A 21322-nucleotide genomic window follows, 5' to 3' on the forward strand; every position below is an offset into this window, starting at 1 on the left:
ATGTCAGGCTGCATGTATTCGATAAAACTTTAAATGACACTCTGGAAAGGTATTGAATAATTTACATCTTGCCATAGCTCTTTCATGAGTATTTATAAAATTCCTTTCCACAAACTTCAAAACAATATCTAATTTTGCTTTTGAAACTAATTAACTTTGCTCTGCAATGTGTACAATGCAAGCTGCACTGCCTAATAAAAATGGAACTGACACTTGTACACTATGTAACAAATTTCCACAGCATAAATTATTCACATCTTGTACACAGCACTACTATCATGGAAAGGGTTCAGGAATCCCCTACTTCCTAAGCTGTGATTTCACAGTATTATCAGTGAAAAATTTCTTGTGAGGTATGGAAGTGAAAATAGTGACGCATGTCCCAGAAACAATAAAATGTAACATGCACAAAAAGGCATGTGCAACTTTTCTGAAACCCAAATTTTAAACATTCCTAATTTGTTTGAATTTATTGCATTTGTTAAAATCAGGCCCCTAAAGAGAATTTATAAACTGAAGAATGCCAACTGTGACATCTGCTAGTACATAACAACTCCATTTGAAAGAAATTAAGTATAGACTATTTACAATAATTTTGCAGAAGATACGTGTAGCCTTTAAAATAACTACCAACCTCTGCACAAATTGTCGTTATGAATATAAACCACAGAAAAAACATGCACAAAACTCCTGCAGTGAACTAGTAATTATAGTAATCTACTTTTTGGTGTTCCCACATGAGTTCAGTGCTATACTTGGTTTAATGGTATTTTAAAACTCTGAGCTCCCCATCCTCTCTAGTAGACTATTGTGTCTTTCTGCAAGTAAATTTTAGTTTCCTCTTGTCTTTCTGCCAACAAAGTGGACAATCTTTCCCTCCTTCCTCTCCAGCCCACAACCTCTCCTGAGCATGCACCATCAGCTTACTCTGCTAAAAAGCTGAAGAAAACTCAGCCTCCAACAGAACACAGGTCACACCACTTCTTTTATCCAACTAACTGGTATCATGAAAATATCACAGCAAATGTACCTAGGCTATGAAAAAAAATCCAAAATTCTGCAGTTACCTTTCTGTTTTTCATTGCTCCTGGAATAACTGGAGAAGATCCCAGTTAGAAGAAAGGCAGATGTCACTCATCGCTCTGGGCCTCAATTCATTACCAAATAAACAGTTTTACAACTGAAAAATTTCACAACAGCAGAGGGATAAACTGCTCTATTCACTGCATTTCACTGTTTTCAAATCACGTTTCTCTTACTCAGTCTCTCTATAAATACAAGTACTTAACAATATATTTTTGTTTTTATTTAAATAATAAGACTTATCCTTTTAAAATTGCAGCAATGTGCTTATAACACAAATAGGAATAGCATTCCTGCCCTAAAACTTTTAAGGCTGACAAAACCCGAGATGGGGCTGGTTCACTAGATGTATCACGTTTTGCAGATTTTCAGGACAAAGGACTAGGAGATTTCTGTTCCTATTTTATGCCTTCTTGAAATCCCAGCTTACACTTATCTGTTCTCTTTAGTATGCAGGAAACCCCTTACAACAAAAGAAATCCGCAAACAAAACACCGCTTACAGCTCTTTCTGAAGACTTTGGTGGTCCAGGTTTTTCCCCCCTCTCCGTTCCACCACCTCTATTCCACCACAAGAAGATTCTCCTTAGTAAAGCGAATTATAGAGTAGTTTTTTAAGACAAGGCAAAGAGACTTATATGACTCGATTTTGACACTGAACAGATTTATAGTCTTACTTCCATTCTTCTGGAGGGTGGGCTAGTTCAAATTTCTCTCTCACATTGGACACCCCCATGTCCAGGTGTAGCCAGTGAACCTCCTCAGACTGCAGATGGCTGAGTCGTAACCCATAGCAGGCCACATTTTTCACTTTGTGACTGTCCACAATCTTCTGAATTATGCCCTAAAACAGAGAAACATACACTCCTTACAAGCCGTAAAATGCAATATATATTTTTTTAAAATTTAAAATATTACCATGTAATACCCTATACAAAATACTAAGCAATAAATCAGATATCACCTTTATTAAGAATACTGAAGATGTTCACCTGTAAGCTGCTATTTCAGACAATCATTTACAATTTCTGAAGTTTCACCGGCATGGCTTCACAAAACATCAGTAAATACGTTTCCATGCTTCTTATCAGAATTAAGCCACTATTTCCTCTACGTAAAGCAGAATAACATAAAAGCAAAAATATAAAAAGCAGATTTGTTGATGAAAGCAAGATGTATTTGTTCAAAAAAGACCACCAGCAGCCTTTAGAAGTCACTCTCCATCTACAACTGGAAAATCACCTTAGACTTTCATCCTATTTAGTGCCCCAACAGCCAGGATTTGATAGGCCACATCACAGCCCCTTGGTTTCCTTTCCACTCTTCCCTCCCCTCCCCTCATTTTCTCCTGAGATTCAGCACAGATCCCTTATAAAATGGAGCAAGACACAGTTATTTGGGAAGATTCTCAAACAAAACAAATGTCCTCCTTGTTTGTCCCAAGGTAAATCTCAGAGTTTGAGGTTCTCTTGCCCAAAAAAGGAACCTTTAAAAAAAAAAAAATAATAATCATAACAGATTGCCATTTCCCTTCCATGTTAGACCTTAAAAACCTCAGAAAGGTCTAATACACTGTAACTGAAATTCAAATGTGTTAGTAGAGCACGGATTAGCAACCTTTCAGGTGCAGCATGCCAGGCTGTCCTGCTCTTATCCAGATTAGAAAGTCAGCAGGAGATCAGAGCTGCTCCCTCACAACCCAGTAAAAGGTAAGGCTTGTCTCTCTGCAAGGCGGCAGACCCCCGCCAGTACAGAGTTTAGAGCTCAGCAGGAGCACAGGCTATCACTGCTCCCAGACACTTCTTTCAGAATTCATAGACCTTTGTTTCTGACCCTGCAATGGTCTGAAAATTTCCTACTGAAAATGCTCATGTGCAAGTGTGTATATACATGCACATATATATGCACACAGATGCACAAGCTGCTGATTCTTGCTCAGAATTTCAGAAAACATCAACACGTAGCCAGTGTTAAGTACTACAGGAGCCAGAGGTGGGCTACTGGAGTGAGCTAAGCAAAAGGGTTTTTTACAGAATAACATTGTTTCCCAAAATTTATTATTTTATATCCCAAAGAAATTGTTTAAGACCCTGATTCTGCAAATTAAGCAAGCAGAAAACTAACTGCAAAGAGGGAATTAAAGAAGCACTAAGTCTGAATAGAGGGGGAAGATGACACATGTAGGAGTGGAATCATGCTTTTGGTGAGGTGACAGCGAGCTGTTAGATCAGCTCACACATCTTATCAAACTGCAACTTTTAAATAATCTTCCAGAAGCAACACAGTGCATAGTAAAACATATAAAAAAAATAAATATACCTTTCAAGCCTACAAGAAGGAAGCACAAGCCGTGTTTAGTAAGTTCATGGCAGTCTGAGTCAGAAGAGGCTCCATCAAGCCCAGTACCCTGTCTCCAACAGCAGTGGCATGAGCATCCTCAGAAGCATCATTCACTTCAGTACCAGTAGTGCCTCCCAACACCCTTGTCTTCTTCCATGCAGGATGCTTGTGGAGGACTGTATGATGTGGGAGGGAAACTTCAAAACACGCTGGCAAGTCAAAGTTTTCAAGCGGCCCTACCAGCTGCCAGCACCACACAGACTAACCAGCAACAGCTGAGTCCTGGCAGCCAGAAGGTGCCCAAGTTGCTGGGACAAGTGGCTGAGGCAAACAGAAGTAACCTCCCTGCAGTACATTAGTAAAACAACTGAAGGAGGAACCATAGTGGCCACAGATGGATGCCGGGGGAAGAGGCGACGCCAGGCAAGCACATATGACACTTCCCCTAAATGCTCTCCCAGCCTCTGACTGTTTTTATCTGAGTGGATTTCCTGAGCCAAGCATTGTTTCTGTCATTCATCAGCCTTCAATGAAACACTCCAGTTACTCATCCTGTCTCCTTCTTAAAGCAGTTAACTTTTTGCAACTTTCCCCAGCAAGTTCCAAAACTCTATTATCAGGTCAGTGAATGGTTTTAAATCTGAATTAAAGGTATTAAGCACAGTGTATAAAACTTGGTTAAGTTTATTTCTTGCCTGTATTTCAGGGTCTTTGTATCACATACTGCAAAAGAGAACTTTTGCCCGTGTCCCAGCAAACACATAACAACCAACAAGTACTTTCAGAAGTGACAGAGGCACATTTAACCTCCTCTTCACCCAAAGGACAATCTCTGCTTAGTTAGTAAAGCCTAACATTTTGGCACACGTGCTCTCCTCTAAAGGGAACACTGCCGGCTTTTCTATATGCATGCAAACAGAAGAGATTCATTCATTTTCATCTCTTTCTGCACCCTGCATAGAATATATAACATGCAGTGTTTGTTTTTGGAAATCCACCCCTTCCCCTGTCTCTGACGCTGTCAGTTGATAATGAAAATAGGGGTACATGTTCTTAAATGTTAGTAATGCCAGCTGTGATAAGAAATGGCTTTGGAAAGAAAAAAAATTAAGGCAAAATTACCTATGACTGTGAACCACCAAGAACACTGATGCATAAGGCTCAGCTGAAACCGTTACTATTTACTCAGGAAAGAATCAAGCCAGACATCTCAGAACCTCTCTAATTTTCAGGTTGGGATTTCAAAAGGATTGAAGAAGTCAGATGTCTTAATTCCCACCAAAAGCAAGTGAGATTTTTAAGCCTCTTTCCTTTTTATATCATCAATTCTAAACCTATCATAGAACCAAAAATAAATAATAATAAAAAAGTAAATGTATTTTCGAAATTATGTAAGAAGGGTAGCCCATCCCTTCTGGCCAGGTAGTTGGTATTACCCCAAGAAAATAATTAGCAACAATTAGTACATACTGCAACTCAAGAAAAAGTCAACTAAACGTAAACATTAAGGAGATAGCAGCAGTAGTGCAAAGGAAGTCAAGTGCAAGTGTTTGAAAATACATTCTTAAAACTTACACATGCCCAGAAAGGAAGAAGCGATGCTTTATGTGAAACAAACACGTTAAGTGGCTTCTCTCTGTTTTTGTTCAGGAATGCCACAGAGTTCATTCCAGATGCTAACAAACCATAGCCAGAATCAAAACATGGAGAAACAAGGAAATGCGGTGATTAAGACACTCAAAATGGCTGGTCTGCAGGGGAAGCCTCTCAAGTAAAAACATCTATTTGCTTATTTACTTTTTTATTAATAAACCAGAGAAGTTGAATTTTAAAATATTTAGAGCCACACCTTCAATCAACATAAACCAGCACCACAACAGGGCGGTTCATTCAGCAACACGAACTCTCACCATGGGTAGTGCAGCATATAAACAGTATAGTAAGTTCCCATACAGCAGGACAAGGTTTGTTTTATCTGGCTGCTATTTCCAAACAGTACAAGATTAATCTCAAAAACTTGCACTGGCACCACAGCCATAACCGGGTCAGTATATTTAACTCCGATCGGGTAGTAAACAACACACAGAGCTTCCCTGGGTTCTGGGCAGCCTCCACAGACCAAGTGGAGAGGCTCGGAGTGTCAAAGCCACCGCCATCACTCCAGGACGGCTGACGGCTTCTCGTGTCTTTCATGGTCACAATGTGAGGAGCCGTGCCAGAAGCATGCCTGATGTTCTTCATGGTGGTGATCAGAATACTTAATCAGAAGTTTCCAGACAAACAATTTAACAGCTTAACCACTGCACAACAGCGACTAAAACATCCTGCTGAGATATGTCATGACAATCTTTTAACTGGAAGCATAGCCAGAGAAATCTGAAATCTCTCCAGACGTGACAACAACCAGCCTTTTAGCTCAGGAAGCTCCTCAGATGCATTCTAAAGTGGAAAAAAACAGGTAAGGAACACCAAAGTTTCAATCTCGATTACAAATTTATGACCTCGGATTAACACAGCTAGAAATACTCATAGGAGAGCTTGACTCCAGCAGAAACCTACTCCAAAATGAGATTTCACTTTGGGTTTACACAGAATACCTACATGAATATAAATTTCTATGAAGAGTTTTCATGTGTCTGTTGTCATTCTCATAAATACCCTACAACTGTAAGGAAGTCACACAATCATATGCCAGTTAAATGCTGTTTACTGTAATCATGTTTACTTTAATTAGGTTTCCAGAGCTAACATTTACACCCTGAACATAAAATAGGCTAGTACAGCTGAGCAAAAGAGAATGGGAAGCCCTTGGAGGAGTTTCCTAACAATAACAGCTAAGTAATAGGTCACCTTTCCCTCCCTTTAACCGAGAGGGAAGAAAAAAAAAAGCTTTTTCAATAGCTAGAAAACTAGACAGCACTCATTTTTACTCAGTTATCTAAAGAATCCACAGATATTCAACACAGCTAATTTAAAAATAGATTAATATTCTCCCTATATTAGGAGAATACATCCAAAAACAGAATTTACAGTACAGTGTATTTAGGAGGCTGTTAAAAAGTCAAGACAGACCAGAGAAAGGCCAAAAGGTGCAGGATACCCTAGACTCTCCCTGTACGTATCAATAATACCTTGTGCTTCTGTAAATGAGTGAAAATGAACTGCCTGCTTGTAAATTACTAAAACTGATGTGCTACTATGGATAAATTGAAGTTGGAATAATATACTCCCAGTGTGACTACAAACCTCATTTCCGTATTTAGTAGGAAGGAGAAAGTGTCTTGCACTAGAGAAAGTCTTTAAAAGTAGCACCTCTGACATAGGGACACGGTGTTCATGTTTGTGAAGCACTCCAAATATGCCAAATGCTATTTATACATGAAGTATTATAAATCCTGATGAGAGATTTATATGGGGACCTTAAATGAAGAGTTGGACAACAGCAAACTACAAAACTCTGATGCAAATTAATTTATAATTTCTATAAAAGAAAAATCCATGCCCTCACAACAACAAAATGCAGATTGTCCTCTGATGACACTATGTCTGACATTCAAAGAGAAAAGCCCACATCCCTCTTTTTATCATCATCATGCTACTTCCTCTCTCCTGCACTGATCCAGCCAACACATTTGTACATCACATGATAAACTAGATTGGGGAACTGATCCAGCGGAACAAGAACTCTGTCACTGAAGCCCAGCAACATATATTGAAACTGTAGCCTGAAAACACATTATTCTGATGCCTAGGATTTTGCCACCATGCAAGCCCAGAGACACCATCGACTCAAGCAACACATCCACGTTAAGCTTAAGTGCCTCAGCATCTTGCACACTTAAGCCATACACACGCAGATCACTCAAAGTGCCTCCCCACATCCACCCATCGTTCCACAGGGAACCTCCGAGCACACGCTGACAGCACTGACAAATACAGAGCTGGTACAGCTGTGCTCTCCAGCCTCCTTGGCTGAATCAGCACTCCTCTGATCCTACCACACGCTGGTATAGCTTCCCAAATAAACATAACAGTATTTTAAATGTTGACAGTAAGTTCAGTTTTCCAGATGCTTAACATATAGAACTCACTATCCCCTACCCTCAGTTGCACTTGCAAAGCTTACGAGCTTCCTTGGATCCAGTCCTGTATGGCTAAACCCTAATCCAGGCTGTGCTCTTGACTTGAGGGGCAGGTGCTGATTTCTTCTCTCTGGTGACCAGTGATAGGACACAAGGAAATGGAATGAAGCTGTCCGACAGAGGAAGTTCAGATTGGACATTAGGAGAAGGTTCTTCACTGAGAGGGTGGGTTGGTCACTGGAACAGGCTCCCTGGGGAAGTGGTCACAGCACCAAGCCTGTCAGAGTTCAAGGAGCATCTGGACAACGGTCTTAGTCACATGGTTTAGTTTTAGGAAGTCCTGCTGTGCTGGTTTTGGCTGGGATAGAGTTAGTTTTCTTCATAGTAGCTGGCATGGGGCTGTGTTTTGGGTTTGTGCTAGAAACAGTGTTGATAATACAGGGATGTTTTTGTTACTGCTGTGCAGTGCTTACACAGTCAAGCCCTTTTCTGCTCCTCACACCACCCCACCAGCAAGTAAACTGGAGGTGCACAAGAAGTTGGGAGGGTGAAACTGAAAGAGTTAATGTCTCAAACATTGTGGTGGGGCAAGATCTGCATAACAACGAACCCTGCACAGCAAGGAACCACAGGTGAAAAGCAGGTGGATGGGCACAGATCAGCACAGGACATCAGCAACAGGATGGGGAGGGCTTGCTGGAAGGTGCACAGCTCCCTGTTCTGATGTGCTGTTCTGATACGCTAAGCAGGGAAGCTCATCATGTATGGCCAAAGATCAAACAATGGTCATGCCTGCAGGGAAGGAGAAGTTACTCCCCAAACGACCCCCAAGCCCATCAACCGATTTCCCAAAGGTTCTGAAAGCACAAACCCTGTGTGACACTTAAGTAGCCTAATGAGCTCAAGTGCCCATCCGAAGGAGGGGCAAGGATGATAAAAGGGCACACAAACTGAAGCCCCACGGGCACCCACCCACCCGAACTGGTCCTTTAGACCAACGCTAGACCCAGGACGGGTGAAATCTCTCTTCTCTTTTTCTCTGTTCCTCTCTCTCCTTTTCCGCAATCCCTACACCTCATCCCTTTAGACATAAACCGTTGACCAAGTCTGGGACTAAGAGTTGATCCAGCTGCCCCGGGCCCTTCTCTGAGAAGGAGTCCAGAAAGCAAGGGGGTCTGCTCTGAACCTTGTGACTCAACAGGAGGGATCTCCTTATTCCCTGAATTGATGTATATGGTTACCACAGGTTACACGGTTTACAGAAGTAGTCCCATGTCAATTCCTGTTGTGAGAAACCCCCGCCACCTACTATCATGCCTCCCCAGTTCAGTTTACTTCTGCCATGAATAAAATCTTTAACTGATCATTTGGTGTCATTTCACCTTAACTTAGCCCAAGGGAATTCTGAATTAAATGCGACTCCCTGGTCTGTCCAGCCTAGGTCATGACAAGAGGGGACACAGCCAGCACAGCTGACCCCAACTGACCAAATCCAAAAAAATAGCACCATACTAGCTACTGTGAAGAAAATTAACTCTATCCCAGCCAAAACCAGCACACCTGCAAGGAGCAGGGAGTTAGACTCGATGCTTATGTGTCCCTTCCAACTTGAGGTATTCTATGATTCTATGAGTTGAAGCCACTTGTAGATGTAGGTGTTTTCAGAAAAATGTCAAAGGGCTACTTATACTGTTCCTAAAATGTTATTTTCCATGTGTGTCTCATCCAGTGTTATGGGTTTGTGTGGCGTGGGTTTTTTTTGGTAGCAGGGGAGGGGGCCGCAGGGGTGGCTCCTGTGAGATGCTGCTAGAAGCTTCCCCTATGTCCAACAGAGCCAATGCCAGCCGGCTCCAAGATGGACCTGCCCCTGGCCAAGGCCATCAGCGACAGTGGTAGCGCCTCTGGGAGAACAGATTTAAGTGTGTGGGGGAACCCAAACAAACTGCAATTGCAGTCAGAAGAGAGGAGTGAGAATATGTGACAAACAGCCCTGCAGACCCCCAGGTCAGTGCAGAAGGAGGTGGAGGAGGTGCTCCAGGCGCCAGAGCAGAGATTCCCCTGCAGCCCATGGGGAAGACCATGGTGAGGCAGGCTGTCCCCCTGCAGCCCAGGGAGGTCCACAGGGGAGCAGATCTCCACCTGCAGCCTGGGGAGGACCCCATGCCAGAGCAGGTGTATGCCCGAAGGAGGCTGTGACCCCATGGGAGAGCCCGTGCTGGAGGAGTGTCCTGGCAAGACCTCTGAACCCCTGGAGAGAGGAGCCTACGTTGGAGCAGGTATGCTGGCAGGACTTGTGACCCCACAGGGGACCAACAATGGCACAGTGTGCTCCTGAAGGACTGCACCCCATGGAAGTTTGTGAAAAACTGCAGCCTGTGGAAAGCACTCACGTTGGAGAAGTTCATGGAGGACTGTCTCCTGTGGGAGGGACCCCACGCCGGAGCAGGGGACGAGTGAGGAGTCCTCCCCCTGAGGAGGAAGGAGCGGCAGAGACAAGGTGTGATGAACTGACCGCAACCCCTGTCCCCCTGTGCTGCTCAGGGGGAGGAGGTAGAGAAATCAGGAGTGAAGTTATGCCTGGGAAGAAGGGAGGGGTGGAGGGAAAGTGTTTTAAGATTTGGTTTTATTTCTCATTACCCTACTCTGATCTGATTGGTAATAAATTAAATTACTTTTCCCCAAGTCAAGTCTGTTTTGTGCCCATGACAGTAACTGGTGAGTGATCTCCGCCGTCCTTATCTCAACACATGAGCCTTTCATTCTATTTTCTCTCCCCCATCCCTCTGTGAGGGAGGTGAGTGAGCGGCTGCATGGTACTTAGTTGCCAACTGGCGTTAAACCACAACACACGGCTAGAAGTTAGTCTTCTCAGTGACTGAGGTTACACTGAGAAGCCTCTTGCCCTTTTTCAAGATAGGCAATATCTTTCTTGGGAAGTGTTTGCAAAACAGGAATGCTGCAGCAGATGATGAGGGATGCTCATAAATAAGGCTTTAATACCTTATTCCCTGGTGGTGCAGTAACACTGCAGTGCCAACAAACAGGCATTTCCTTTCTTCTCCCAGTCTTCTCAATTGTGTCAGTCTGCAAGATGATGCAGCTAACAAGATTGCAGAACTGATCTGGATTAAAAGCAACACTAAGACAATCATTCATTCTAACTTGGACTAAGTTTGCCAAACAGTCACAACACCCATGCCAGCACAACGAAGGTGGCAGCATGAGAAAACAAACAGCAAGAAGGAAGCTGGCACAGCTGCCAGAAGAAATGCTTGTCTAACTAGGATATCATTTGAATTGCAGACCTTTGCAGTAGAGGCTCTTTCCATTCCTCCACTGCAAACTGTATGTCCAATCAAATACTCGGGTCTCCTGTATTACGGGGTGAAAGTACAGCAACACGATATGGATTGCATGGGAGAGGCAAACCAGAAAAAAGCAAGCAACAAATACTAACACAGTAACGCAGTTTAATAAACTGCTTTAGTGATGTCTCGGCTGAATGGGCTTCAGCCCTTCTCCTCCTAAAAAGTTCAAATTAGGGAACTGACTGGAATACACAGTCTTCCAACCCTGCGCCTTCTACCTGTGAAAAATAAGATTCTGCAGGTGGGTAGGGAAACTGAGGAATTTGCTCTGGTCTTTTTCTGTCATGTAGGGATGGGAGACAGCCAAGGCATGCCCCTTGACTTCAACATTTTTGAAGTTCAATATATCCTTATCCTTAGCTAAGGATGTTGTTATTTTTTTTTATTCAGCTTTTTGGCTTCTCATTTTGTCAACATTAAAGCAGCTGATGTTTCAGGCTGGTACTGCAAAGAAAACTGAGAAAAGGGCATCTGAATGATGAACAGGTTAAGAGAGAGAGCCCTGGATGCTGTAACTCTGTTTCTCAAAGACTTCTCACCTTGCTTCTCTCTAACTCCAGAAATAACAACAGAGCTGACAGCTAGAAGTTTTAATGCTATCTCTATCCAGTTTATGTTTTAGACAGTCTTACAAAATTGGAAGAAAACAAACCTGTATGAGAATCAAGGTATGATGCATGTCTGGCAATAACCTGGTTTTAGATTTCTGGTTTTTATTTCCACATAAATAATGCCATCTTTACTTCTCACGACTACTATTCATGAATCAAGGATAAGCTTTAAGGGCTAGAAGTTTAAAAGAAGGTGTAATGGATGCAAGCTGGGCACCTCTGGTGTGGGAATGCAGACCATGGAGCAGAACTGCACTTCAGTGAAAGCCATCTGTAAGGGGCTCACAGAAGGTTTCCAAATGTCTGTTGTCTAAAAGACCCAACCCTTCCATACCCTCTCAATCTGCTAAATGCAGTACACTCATTTCTCGATCAAATATGGATACAATTCTGTTTCAACCACATCTTCTGGAAACAGAAAGGTGATTTACTTGTAACTGCTGATCAAGATGGGGTGGCAGTGTTTACTTTTAGGGTGCACTTGAGACCAAAGAAATTCCATCTCAGCAACACCCACCCACTTGCATGCCACACCTGAGGCTGTGAACAGGGCAGAGCATGCCCTGCATCCTCTCCAACCCCAAAGCCTGGAAATCCCTCTTCGTGAATATGCACGTAGACAACACATCCAAATGAAGCCATACCAAGATAAATAGGGAACATAAACAACCTTTCTTCCTCTGGCAAATGTATGGCTATCTATATATGGACTCGAAGTAGGAGACTACTGTTTGCAAATTCATAAAAGCCTATTTTTTTTTTCTTTTGGAAACAAAGCATGTCTTCAGTCTAATACCAAAGAAAAAAGGGTAAAGAGAGCATGCCAGTTCTCTGAAATCCAAAAAAGCATTTCCAAGAATTGAAAAGCTGCCCTTGAATCCATTGCAGAATACAGACTCATCCCTCAGAGGAAACACTGTCTTTGAGGGACTAAATCCATCCAGAATAAGCAGAGGTCCTCTGCCAGTTCTCCGCAAAGCAAAGGCTATGTACAGCCATGCTGTTGTCTCAGTTAAAGATATTTCAAGTCAAATAGCAAGGGAATCATACCTTTAGTACCTTTAGAGCAGAAAGCTAAGTTCTGTTCATCTGAGTTTAAAAATATGAGTTTTTTAATGAAAAGGGTTTCCCCTCATGATCAAGGATTTGTGTATAAGACGTACAGCTAAAGCACTGTTTCCACTCTACTCTTAGGAAGTCATAGAAGATTTTTTTATTATTATTATTAAAGGGAAAAGGGCCTTTCCTCACTTCTTTGACTACCAAACACATCCTTTCCATTAACAAAGGCAAACTTGACTTTGTTAGAAACAGATGGTGTTAGAAATTAGAAATCAGGGGGAAAAAAAAATCCACCCTTACTTTCCTTTGGTATTAGTACATTCTACAAAGCCCTCTGCTTTACCAGCAGAAATACCTTTAATTGGCTCTTCTGGAGATTTCAGACCAAGTCTGACTTCCTTTGAATACTGGAAAGGTTCCTCTGCTATCATCCCAGAATCTGTGCTAACTAGGGAGTAGTCCTGAAAAACCTTTTTTTCCTTTCCTTTTTTAATTGCAGAGCTGTCTCAAACACATTCACCTCTGCATATTCTTACAGAGCTCCTTGGAAACAAGCCAAAGGCCAAACCCAGCACCAGCCTCCTTCTCAAGTTTGTAATTCAGAAGAAATGGAAGCTCTATTGCAGACTGTCTACTCCACAAAATGGGGGGGGGGGGGGGTAAAACTAAGGCATAAAAACCTTAAAGACTATTTTAATCTTAAATTATTCGGCTTGGTCGAACAGCAGTCATTCCAATGGAATGTAAGCTTGTACTCCAACAACGGTTTACTGTTTCTAAAATAAATGTCAGGACATGGTAATATATCAGTGCTAGATCTTTACTACGGAGTACCTGCACATTCAACAGTCATTGTCCCAGATTAACAAAATAAAAAAAGAATCAGATTTGTTAAAAGAAGAAAGTTTAACAGCAACCCATCACATTCTTCTTTTTCAGGAAAGGAAAACAATACAGAAATCCCGTTACTTTTAGAAACAACTGTCCATTAAATGTGCATATAAAACTAAAAACTTAAGGCATGCCTCAAGTAACTGCTACTTGCCTGTTCTTTTGATCCTGCTTTTATAAAAAATATGACACATTTTTGCTTAAAACAAGGATCTGTAACTCTGCAAATTGAACTCATCACTGCATTTCTTACAGGGAGTGTAAGTTTTGGATCCTTAAAGCCCATAACCACAGGTATTTCTGAGCTGGAGAAACCAGAGATGTAATCTCTGCTTTTGTTTTGCAAGTTCCTACACACTTCTTCAGAAAGATAACCTCTATTTCAAGTACCATATGAAGAACCCTAGACTTTGTCCACAGTAGAGGCTCACAAGGTTAAAAACATACCGAGACAGTTTTTCTTCCCTTGTACCAAGTAATACACTTTATGAAATGAATCAATCACATTAGATATATCAAACCACTATAGTGAAGCCAGGGAGCAAAGACGTTTCAAGTGGCACCCAAAAAACCCTATTCCATGTAAAATAAGAGTATGCTATTGAGGATAATGATTCCCCTTGTACCTCTAATCTGTCTGCTCACCAACTTAACCCTAAACACAGAGATGAGTTTATTAAATTGACAAGACAGATCTTCTGATCATCATCAATGAAAATCGTTGAATTTCACAGGTCTATTATCACTGTCACAAGATCTATTCCACTTAGGAATGCTGTTAGGTCTTTTCAAATGCAGCCATGCCAGAAAATAAACAGTAGGAAAGAAAAAGAAAACATTCAAAACTCTTTAGTCTTTTTTACTTGGTTTTCTCTTGCACAAAGGAAACAATACCAGGCAGAAGGAGACAACAGGTCTCCTTAACTCTGACAACTCTCTGCAGATTGGAACTGTGTCTTTGTAGTGGAATTTGAAGTACTGTGCAGAGAATACAAATTTTGGAAGGAATGAGCAGATGGGAACCTGTTTCTACAGTAAGAACCTCACAGAAGAAAACAACCCCGCATACCACCTACCAGCATGCAAGACTCTGCTCTTGGAGAATAATTAAAAAAGAACAAACCACGAAGTTTTAAAAGCGTTTGACATGTTAAATTGAGCTTCATTTCAGTGTAAATACCACAACATCTCAAAAACTGAAAGAGTAAGTGTAGTAAATGGTAAGTAAAGGTCTCAGCATTAGACAGAACCTATGCTTCAGAATAAACACTGTTTTTTCATGCATACATAACATTTCCCCATACCTCCAAGATTACAGATACTTAAGAGTTATTCTTAAAAAAAATCCCAACCTTTGGGTTTTTGGTGTAGACTAACTGAAGGACAACATTGTACAAATACAAGCAGCAGGTGACTGGGGTGGAGGGAACAAAGGGACTTACTGAGGGGAGAAAGGACTCTTTAGGCTCAATTTCCCCACACTGTGGGGGAATGAGTTTCCAAACAAGACTTTTTGTTCTTTTTAAGTCATGTACACATTATATTCAAAAATTTTAAACATGTAAATACACACATCTTACATTTAAACATGTAAAAAAAATGGGGTTTTTTTTAACATGAAAAGTGTCATTTAATGTCACCTTCATGTCAGCTCTCATCCCTGCCATCCTGCCATGAGGTGTCACACAGGCTTTTGGGGAGTATAAAGTGGTAAAAGTCAACTGACATACATCAGTAGCAGTTGCTAGACTGATAACCACTGTTGTAAATTTCAAGTTTCTGTTCTGCAAAAATGGGAAGAGTTGTCATTTCTTTAAGATAATACACAGTCGTACATCAGGTTTTTTTGTTCTCAAGGAAAGTTAGTAGCACCTAAAGCTTTTTCTGGTTACTTACAATATACAACAAGTAAAGATTCTTTTACAATAAACCGCAAAACTTCTCTGTTTGTTTGCTTCCAGACTTTTACCTCCCATTTTTTGAGCGTGAAGTTAACACTTAACCTAAAGACAGACTTACTCGGACATCAGTAGCATCTCCATGCCGGATAATGCTGGCCCACGTTGTCGGTTCACTGCTATTTTCAAAGTAGTGAAAAACCTTTAAGACTCGTTCCATGGCCCCTGGGGAACGCTCCATCCCAGTACTGAGGTGCGTCTTTGCACTTGAACTTGGTGTATGATTCAAGTTTGGATCAAGGTAAGCTGCTGCCATGGTTTTGCTAGATGCTAGGTATCTGTCATATTCTAGGAAAGGGAAACAAAAAAATAAATTGATTTTAGTTATACCTGAATCTTACACCGATTCATACAAAGCATTTATTGGACATCCATAAAGACTCATTTTTTAAAGGACATGTAGTTGCCTTTTTCAGAGTTCCCTCCTAAAACAGTTATACATCTACAAACATAAAAAACCTACCCAGAAGACTACAAGAGAAACCGCAAGCCCCTTGGAGCAAGTAATCTGAATTTGGACAACAAAATCATTAACAAAAGTGGTATCTTCAGCAAGACTTCTTCCTTTAGTTTCTCAATGACTTAACACAGGCCCCTGCCAAAGACTTCAAGACCAAATGGCACCTTCCAGTTTTAACTGGAGTTCCCATCCCTAAAATCTGCCAAATCTGGTCTTGCAACAAGCCTCTAAAGATCAGCATAAGGAACTGGAGGCTTTCCACTAAGAAGCCGCACACCAACACCAGGCTCTCCTGTTTAAGGCTAATACATTGTCACTTCACTTGTTTTGTACTATTTGGGGGAACCAGTGCAACTCAAAATCATCCAGAGCTAAATTTATTATTCACTGAGGAACCATTAAGACCACCACTGTACCTCCTCTCATCAACTACTAACTGGCTGAGTTTTATCATCGACTAGCCTGGTTTCCAAGGGATTTCCAAGTCTGGTGGCAAAAGGCATGGACCATTGTATGAGTCTGCATCTCAAAGAAAAAAGAAAAAAATTGCCTCTTGGCTACTGCTACAAATTAGTCAGCCACAAGCAGATGGTGTCTGAGAAATCAATGCAGTACAAGAGAAAAAGAGCAAACAATACCTCCTCCCTTGCCTGACAGTCTCAAGCATCATTCCAGTCTGCTGGCTGGAAAGTGCAAAGAACTGCAGGGCTTTGCACCAGGCCTTGGACAAGTGCACCGAGCTTTCTGTACCTCCTCCTCCTCACAGCGAGCAGCCAGTGGGGAGGCAGTTTTGGAAATCTGGAGATGTTAAAAATAAAATAAACTTGATCTTTTTGGCATAGTACTCTGAACGCCTTTCTGGTAGTAAAGCTGGCCTGCGAAAGGGGGCTGGAGGAGAGTGAAACTGCTGCAGTATTGCTACTGAACGCCTGAGCCTTAGTTTACTTCATTGCGAGGCAGAAGAGAGACCCACACTTCCAGCTGAGTTCCCGTAATGCCTGGCTGCCCCTCAACAGAGCTTCAGCCACCAACCAGCCACCCGCCATGGTGCTCTCTGCTGACCTCCCTGACAACCAGTTCAGGAAACTATCACAAAAAAAAAGAAAAGGTGATTTGCCTTTTGCTTTACCTATTAATCTATCTTTATCTCAACCCACGAATTTTCTCACTTTTACTCCTCTGATTCTGTCCCCCATCCCACCGAGCGTGCGGGGCTCTGTGGGGCTTAGTTGCTGGCTGGGGTTAAACCACGACACGGGGTTGGCTTAGTTTTATACCACAGCTGCCTGAAGCTGCCGTAGGTGTTACACAAGCCCAGAGGAAGAGAAGCAGAAGGAGCCGGTGGTCGGGGCAGGAGGGGAGACAGTCTCCCCTCTAGCAGCAGCTAGCCATTACACCAGTTCACCAATACTGTCAAACCTCACCATGAGCTCAGCTAACAGGAATCTAGCACCGGCAGTATCAAGGCTTGAAATCTTCAGACTGTAGATAACATTTGCTAGAGGCTAAAACCGGACTTTAAGTCTACCAGGAGGATCTTAAGTGTCTACCTAATTCAGACCCACAAGATAAAGAAGAAACAAACGGCCCATCTGCAAAGTATGTCTTCACCTCTTGAATAAATGGTTCAATTGCATTCATCCAACAGAACTGTAAGAACTTAAAATTGGCAGCACTGGGTCAGACAAAAGGCCTCTAATGTCCTGCCCTCAGGGAAGATGGTAAGAGCAAGCCAAGGAGACGCTTCTCCCAAACATTCCCCCAGTGCCTGACCCTTGAGGGACTTCCCCCACCTGCCATGCACTAGCTTAGCTTCATATCCCTGTTGCCTCTGTCTGAAAACTCAGGAAACCATTATAGCTTTTGTACTTTGCTTTATTGTACTCTTTTCCAGCAGTCAGTACAAATGTATGAAGCCAACCTTATGCTCCCGTTAAAACCTTTCCTCCTTTCCAGCCTACACCAACAGATACAGATCTGAAAATGCTGGGAACCCCTCAGCAACACTACTCTTGACTTATCCTCATCAAAGGAGCTTGTGAGCTGTTTTTATATAAACCTCGACTTGAAAGCTGAAGAAGGTACAAAAAACTCCCCTGTGGCAGACAAATACCAAGACCACACGACTGTACATGCTCCTAACTGCAGGGCTCCTCTCCTGTAAGGTTAAAATAGCCATCGTGAAATTCCAAATGTCCAGAGTGGGGAGTTTCATCAGGACAAATTTGCAGATTAAGCCCTTCAATAGCCCAACTGCTAGGAATGAAATGGCAGTTTTCAGGCTCAGATGTGGGCCACTTAACTTCTGCATTATGTTCTGCCTCCTTCAGAACAACCCACCCTACCTCAAAGTCACTAGTAAAAAATGCTAAGCTTTATTTCAAGCTTACGTACACAAACAGCAGGAAAATTTGCTACAAACCAAAGCAACATGAGTAGTTTTTTTAGTAAAGGAGAACTAAAAGAAATCCTGCTTTCTTTTAATTAAATTAATATTAATTCACCATATTCCACTCCCTTAACATACACATTCATCAGGTTTTATTTGGCAGAAAAAGAACATGGAGAAAAGCTACAGGAAAATACCAAAACAAGCATTTAGAAGATGTCCGACCACAGACTTAACATGGACAAGCTACATCCCTTGGGAGCACAAACAGAAAAGCAATGAAAGACAACAGTTTCTACACACAAAAGTGCTCTTAGGCAGCATAATTTCAATGGACGGGCAAATCATTATTATATTTTTTTTAAAATATTCATCACATTGAGGAGAAAATGTGGAATCAAACATCAGACTGACCATACTGGGTACAGGGTATTGTCAGTTTTCTTTGTGGCACAAAGGTTTTTAAAGGTAAAACAACCTCCTATGCAAAATTAGGAAAGCACTTTTCCTTCAGAATTTGACCATCATTGGGTTCCTTACAACTTCTTTAAAAAAATCCCAATACTTACTTTATGAGGTACCAAAAGAGCAATAAATTTGATAGCTCAAGGTCTAGAAACACATGCCATATCTCTGGTTATGGACCTATTAACATTTCCATTAAAACCAGCCCCTGGGTTTGAGTTTGTAATGTGACTGTAAAATTCTGCCCCAGGCCAAAACTTTGTAAAACATAGCTGCTCTTGATGCAAGGATAGTTAAACAACTGTTTTACAAGATCTGCTTGGTTGTTTTATGATACAAGGAAAGCTAAGATTACAAGACTAGGATGCTTATTTGGGCTCTTCTAAATTCAAACCAGACTGGTTTGAAATCCTGCCATTACAGATCTCAGTTTAAAAGAGCAGCTTTAGTCCTCTTGATATTGAGTAGATAAGTAGTATGTTATTAAGGAGCAGAAATAAGCTACAGTCAATGAAAGGAAGGTAAGTTTAGATTAGATGCAAGTAATAAATTTTGTACAATGAGGGTCGTAAGACACTGGAACAGGTTGCATCTGTGTATGCCCCATCATTGGAAGCATTCAAGGTAGGACAGAGCAACCTGATCTAGTGAAAGATGTCCCTGCCCATGGCAGGGAGCTTGGACCAGATGACCTTTAAAGGTCCCTCCCAACCTGAACCATTATATGATTCTACATTGTGTATGGAGACTTAATTCTGCTGTTACTTTATTGGATATTGTGGTGAAAAAAGAGCTGGGGCACATCCAGACTAATGGTCTAAAATCAAGTGTTGTCAAACTTGTTTGTATATGAAGTCGTGTGCCAACTATCCCTTTGAGCTTCCAAGAGCAAAGACTACTGTTCTCCCAATGCTTGCCTTGTAGAAAAAACACCTATATTTCTCAGTACTGTAAAGACTTATTCCAAGCTTCAGGGGAGGAGTGAAGCAAACCAATCCTGCCCAGGTGATATTTAGTAGGTCTGCTAAAACGCTGCAGTTGTTACCAGACTATGATGTGTGTTATCATTCAGATGATTTGCTCTACCATGGTGGAGTACCTGAGGTTTAGGAATGTGTATGGGAGACAGTTAAACGAGATTAGAAGATAAAGCTTTTCAGAAAAAAAAAACCAAAAAACAACAACAAAGCAAAACCAACAACACTACACTTCATAGCTTCTCAAATCAACTACAAGAAACCACTGTTTACCTTTTTTGTGCTCCTTTCTGTTATTATACAATTCAGTTTTGAATACCTGCTATTTTCATTATTCAGGTACCAGTTACATTAGGAAAGTGTAATAAAAGTGGGTTTTATTTTCTAAAAAAACACAAAATGATAACTAATTGAATCCTTCTAGAATTCATTTGCTGCTCAGTGTGACTCCTGCTGACACATCTTAAGAGCACTGCATATTCCGCACATTTGCTAACTGTATCAGGAACAAAGTCAGTATTATGACTTCCAGTAGCACAATCAAAGTTCAAAGTCACATTTCACTACCAGATCTGAGTACTTAGAAACTAAATCATTTCGACTAATGAGACAGTCAAAAATCATTAAAAATATCTACAACAATTAACTAAAAATTGATTAATAAACTGATAGAAAAGTTAAAGTAGTCTCATAAGGGAAATTGTTTCAATGCCAATAATGTCTTTAACATTATCAGTTTGATAATACATTCAAAAATAATTAAAAAAATAAACAAAACTGTCCCTCGTACTAGCATTGGCAGATGGCCAACAACACAGCATTAATAAGTTCATAGTACAAGGAACCAAGCTGTAATTATTCACACTGTGACTTCATTTTGTCCTTTGCAGATACCATGAAATTTTATAATGTTGCTCAACCTCCATATTCTGATCCCCATCTCAGGCTTGAAAGCATCGACATCTATGAGCTAAAGCCCCTTCCAGGTCACATTTCTGCAAAATAACTTGGTCCATCTCAATTGAAACCTATAAAAATCTGTAAGAATCTATAAATCTTTTTAAAAATATAAGAACCTATAAAAAATACAATAAAAATTCAGAGTTCATTTCTTTTTCTGGTCCTGGTGTAATAATTCTACAAGACTTAAAATACTTTAAAATATTTAAGTTATTAAAAGAAATACAAGCCTTTAGGTTACTCGCGCTCTCGATAAACAGTGCTGCTTTACCAGACTGTCTGGAAAGCAGCTTTGCAGAGAAGGGCCTGGAGGTCTTGGTGGACAACAAACCAACCATGAGGCAGCAACATGGCCTTGCAGCGAAGGAGGCTGCCCAGGCTCATGGGCTGTGTTAGGCAGAGCATTGCCAGCAGGTCAAGGGAGGTGATCCTTCCTTCCCTTGATTCAGCACCGATGACGGGCATTGGGAGCGCTGTGCCCAGTGCTGGGCTCTCCAGTGCAGGAGAGACATGGACATAATGGAGACAGTCCAATGAAGGACCACAAACACAATTCAGTGGCTTGAGCATCTGTCATACAAGGAGAGGCTAAGAGAGCTGGGATGGTTTGGCCTAGGAGAAGAGAAGACTCAGGGGGACCTTACCAATGTGTATAAATACCAGTAAAGACAGGGCCA

General features: G+C 41.4%; 1 protein-coding gene across 11 annotated transcripts in view; it reads right to left on the reverse strand.

Moving 5' to 3' along the window:
- Positions 1-21322, reverse strand: part of PTK2 (protein tyrosine kinase 2) — a 226218-nt gene that overhangs the window by 118064 nt on the left and 86832 nt on the right. For all 11 annotated transcript variants that reach the window (XR_011324147.1, XM_069780127.1, XM_069780125.1 and 8 more), the window contains 2 exons: positions 15456-15682; positions 1760-1926 (listed from right to left, as the gene is read on the reverse strand). Coding sequence is in view for 10 of the 11 variants with exons in the window: in XM_069780120.1 (XP_069636221.1) it covers positions 1760-1926; positions 15456-15682 (394 nt within the window). In the remaining variant the exon portion in view is untranslated. The remainder of the gene's footprint in view (positions 1-1759; positions 1927-15455; positions 15683-21322) is intronic.

The sequence above is a fragment of the Haliaeetus albicilla genome, chromosome 3 (genome assembly GCF_947461875.1).
Source record: "Haliaeetus albicilla chromosome 3, bHalAlb1.1, whole genome shotgun sequence".
NCBI lineage: Eukaryota > Metazoa > Chordata > Aves > Accipitriformes > Accipitridae > Haliaeetus > Haliaeetus albicilla.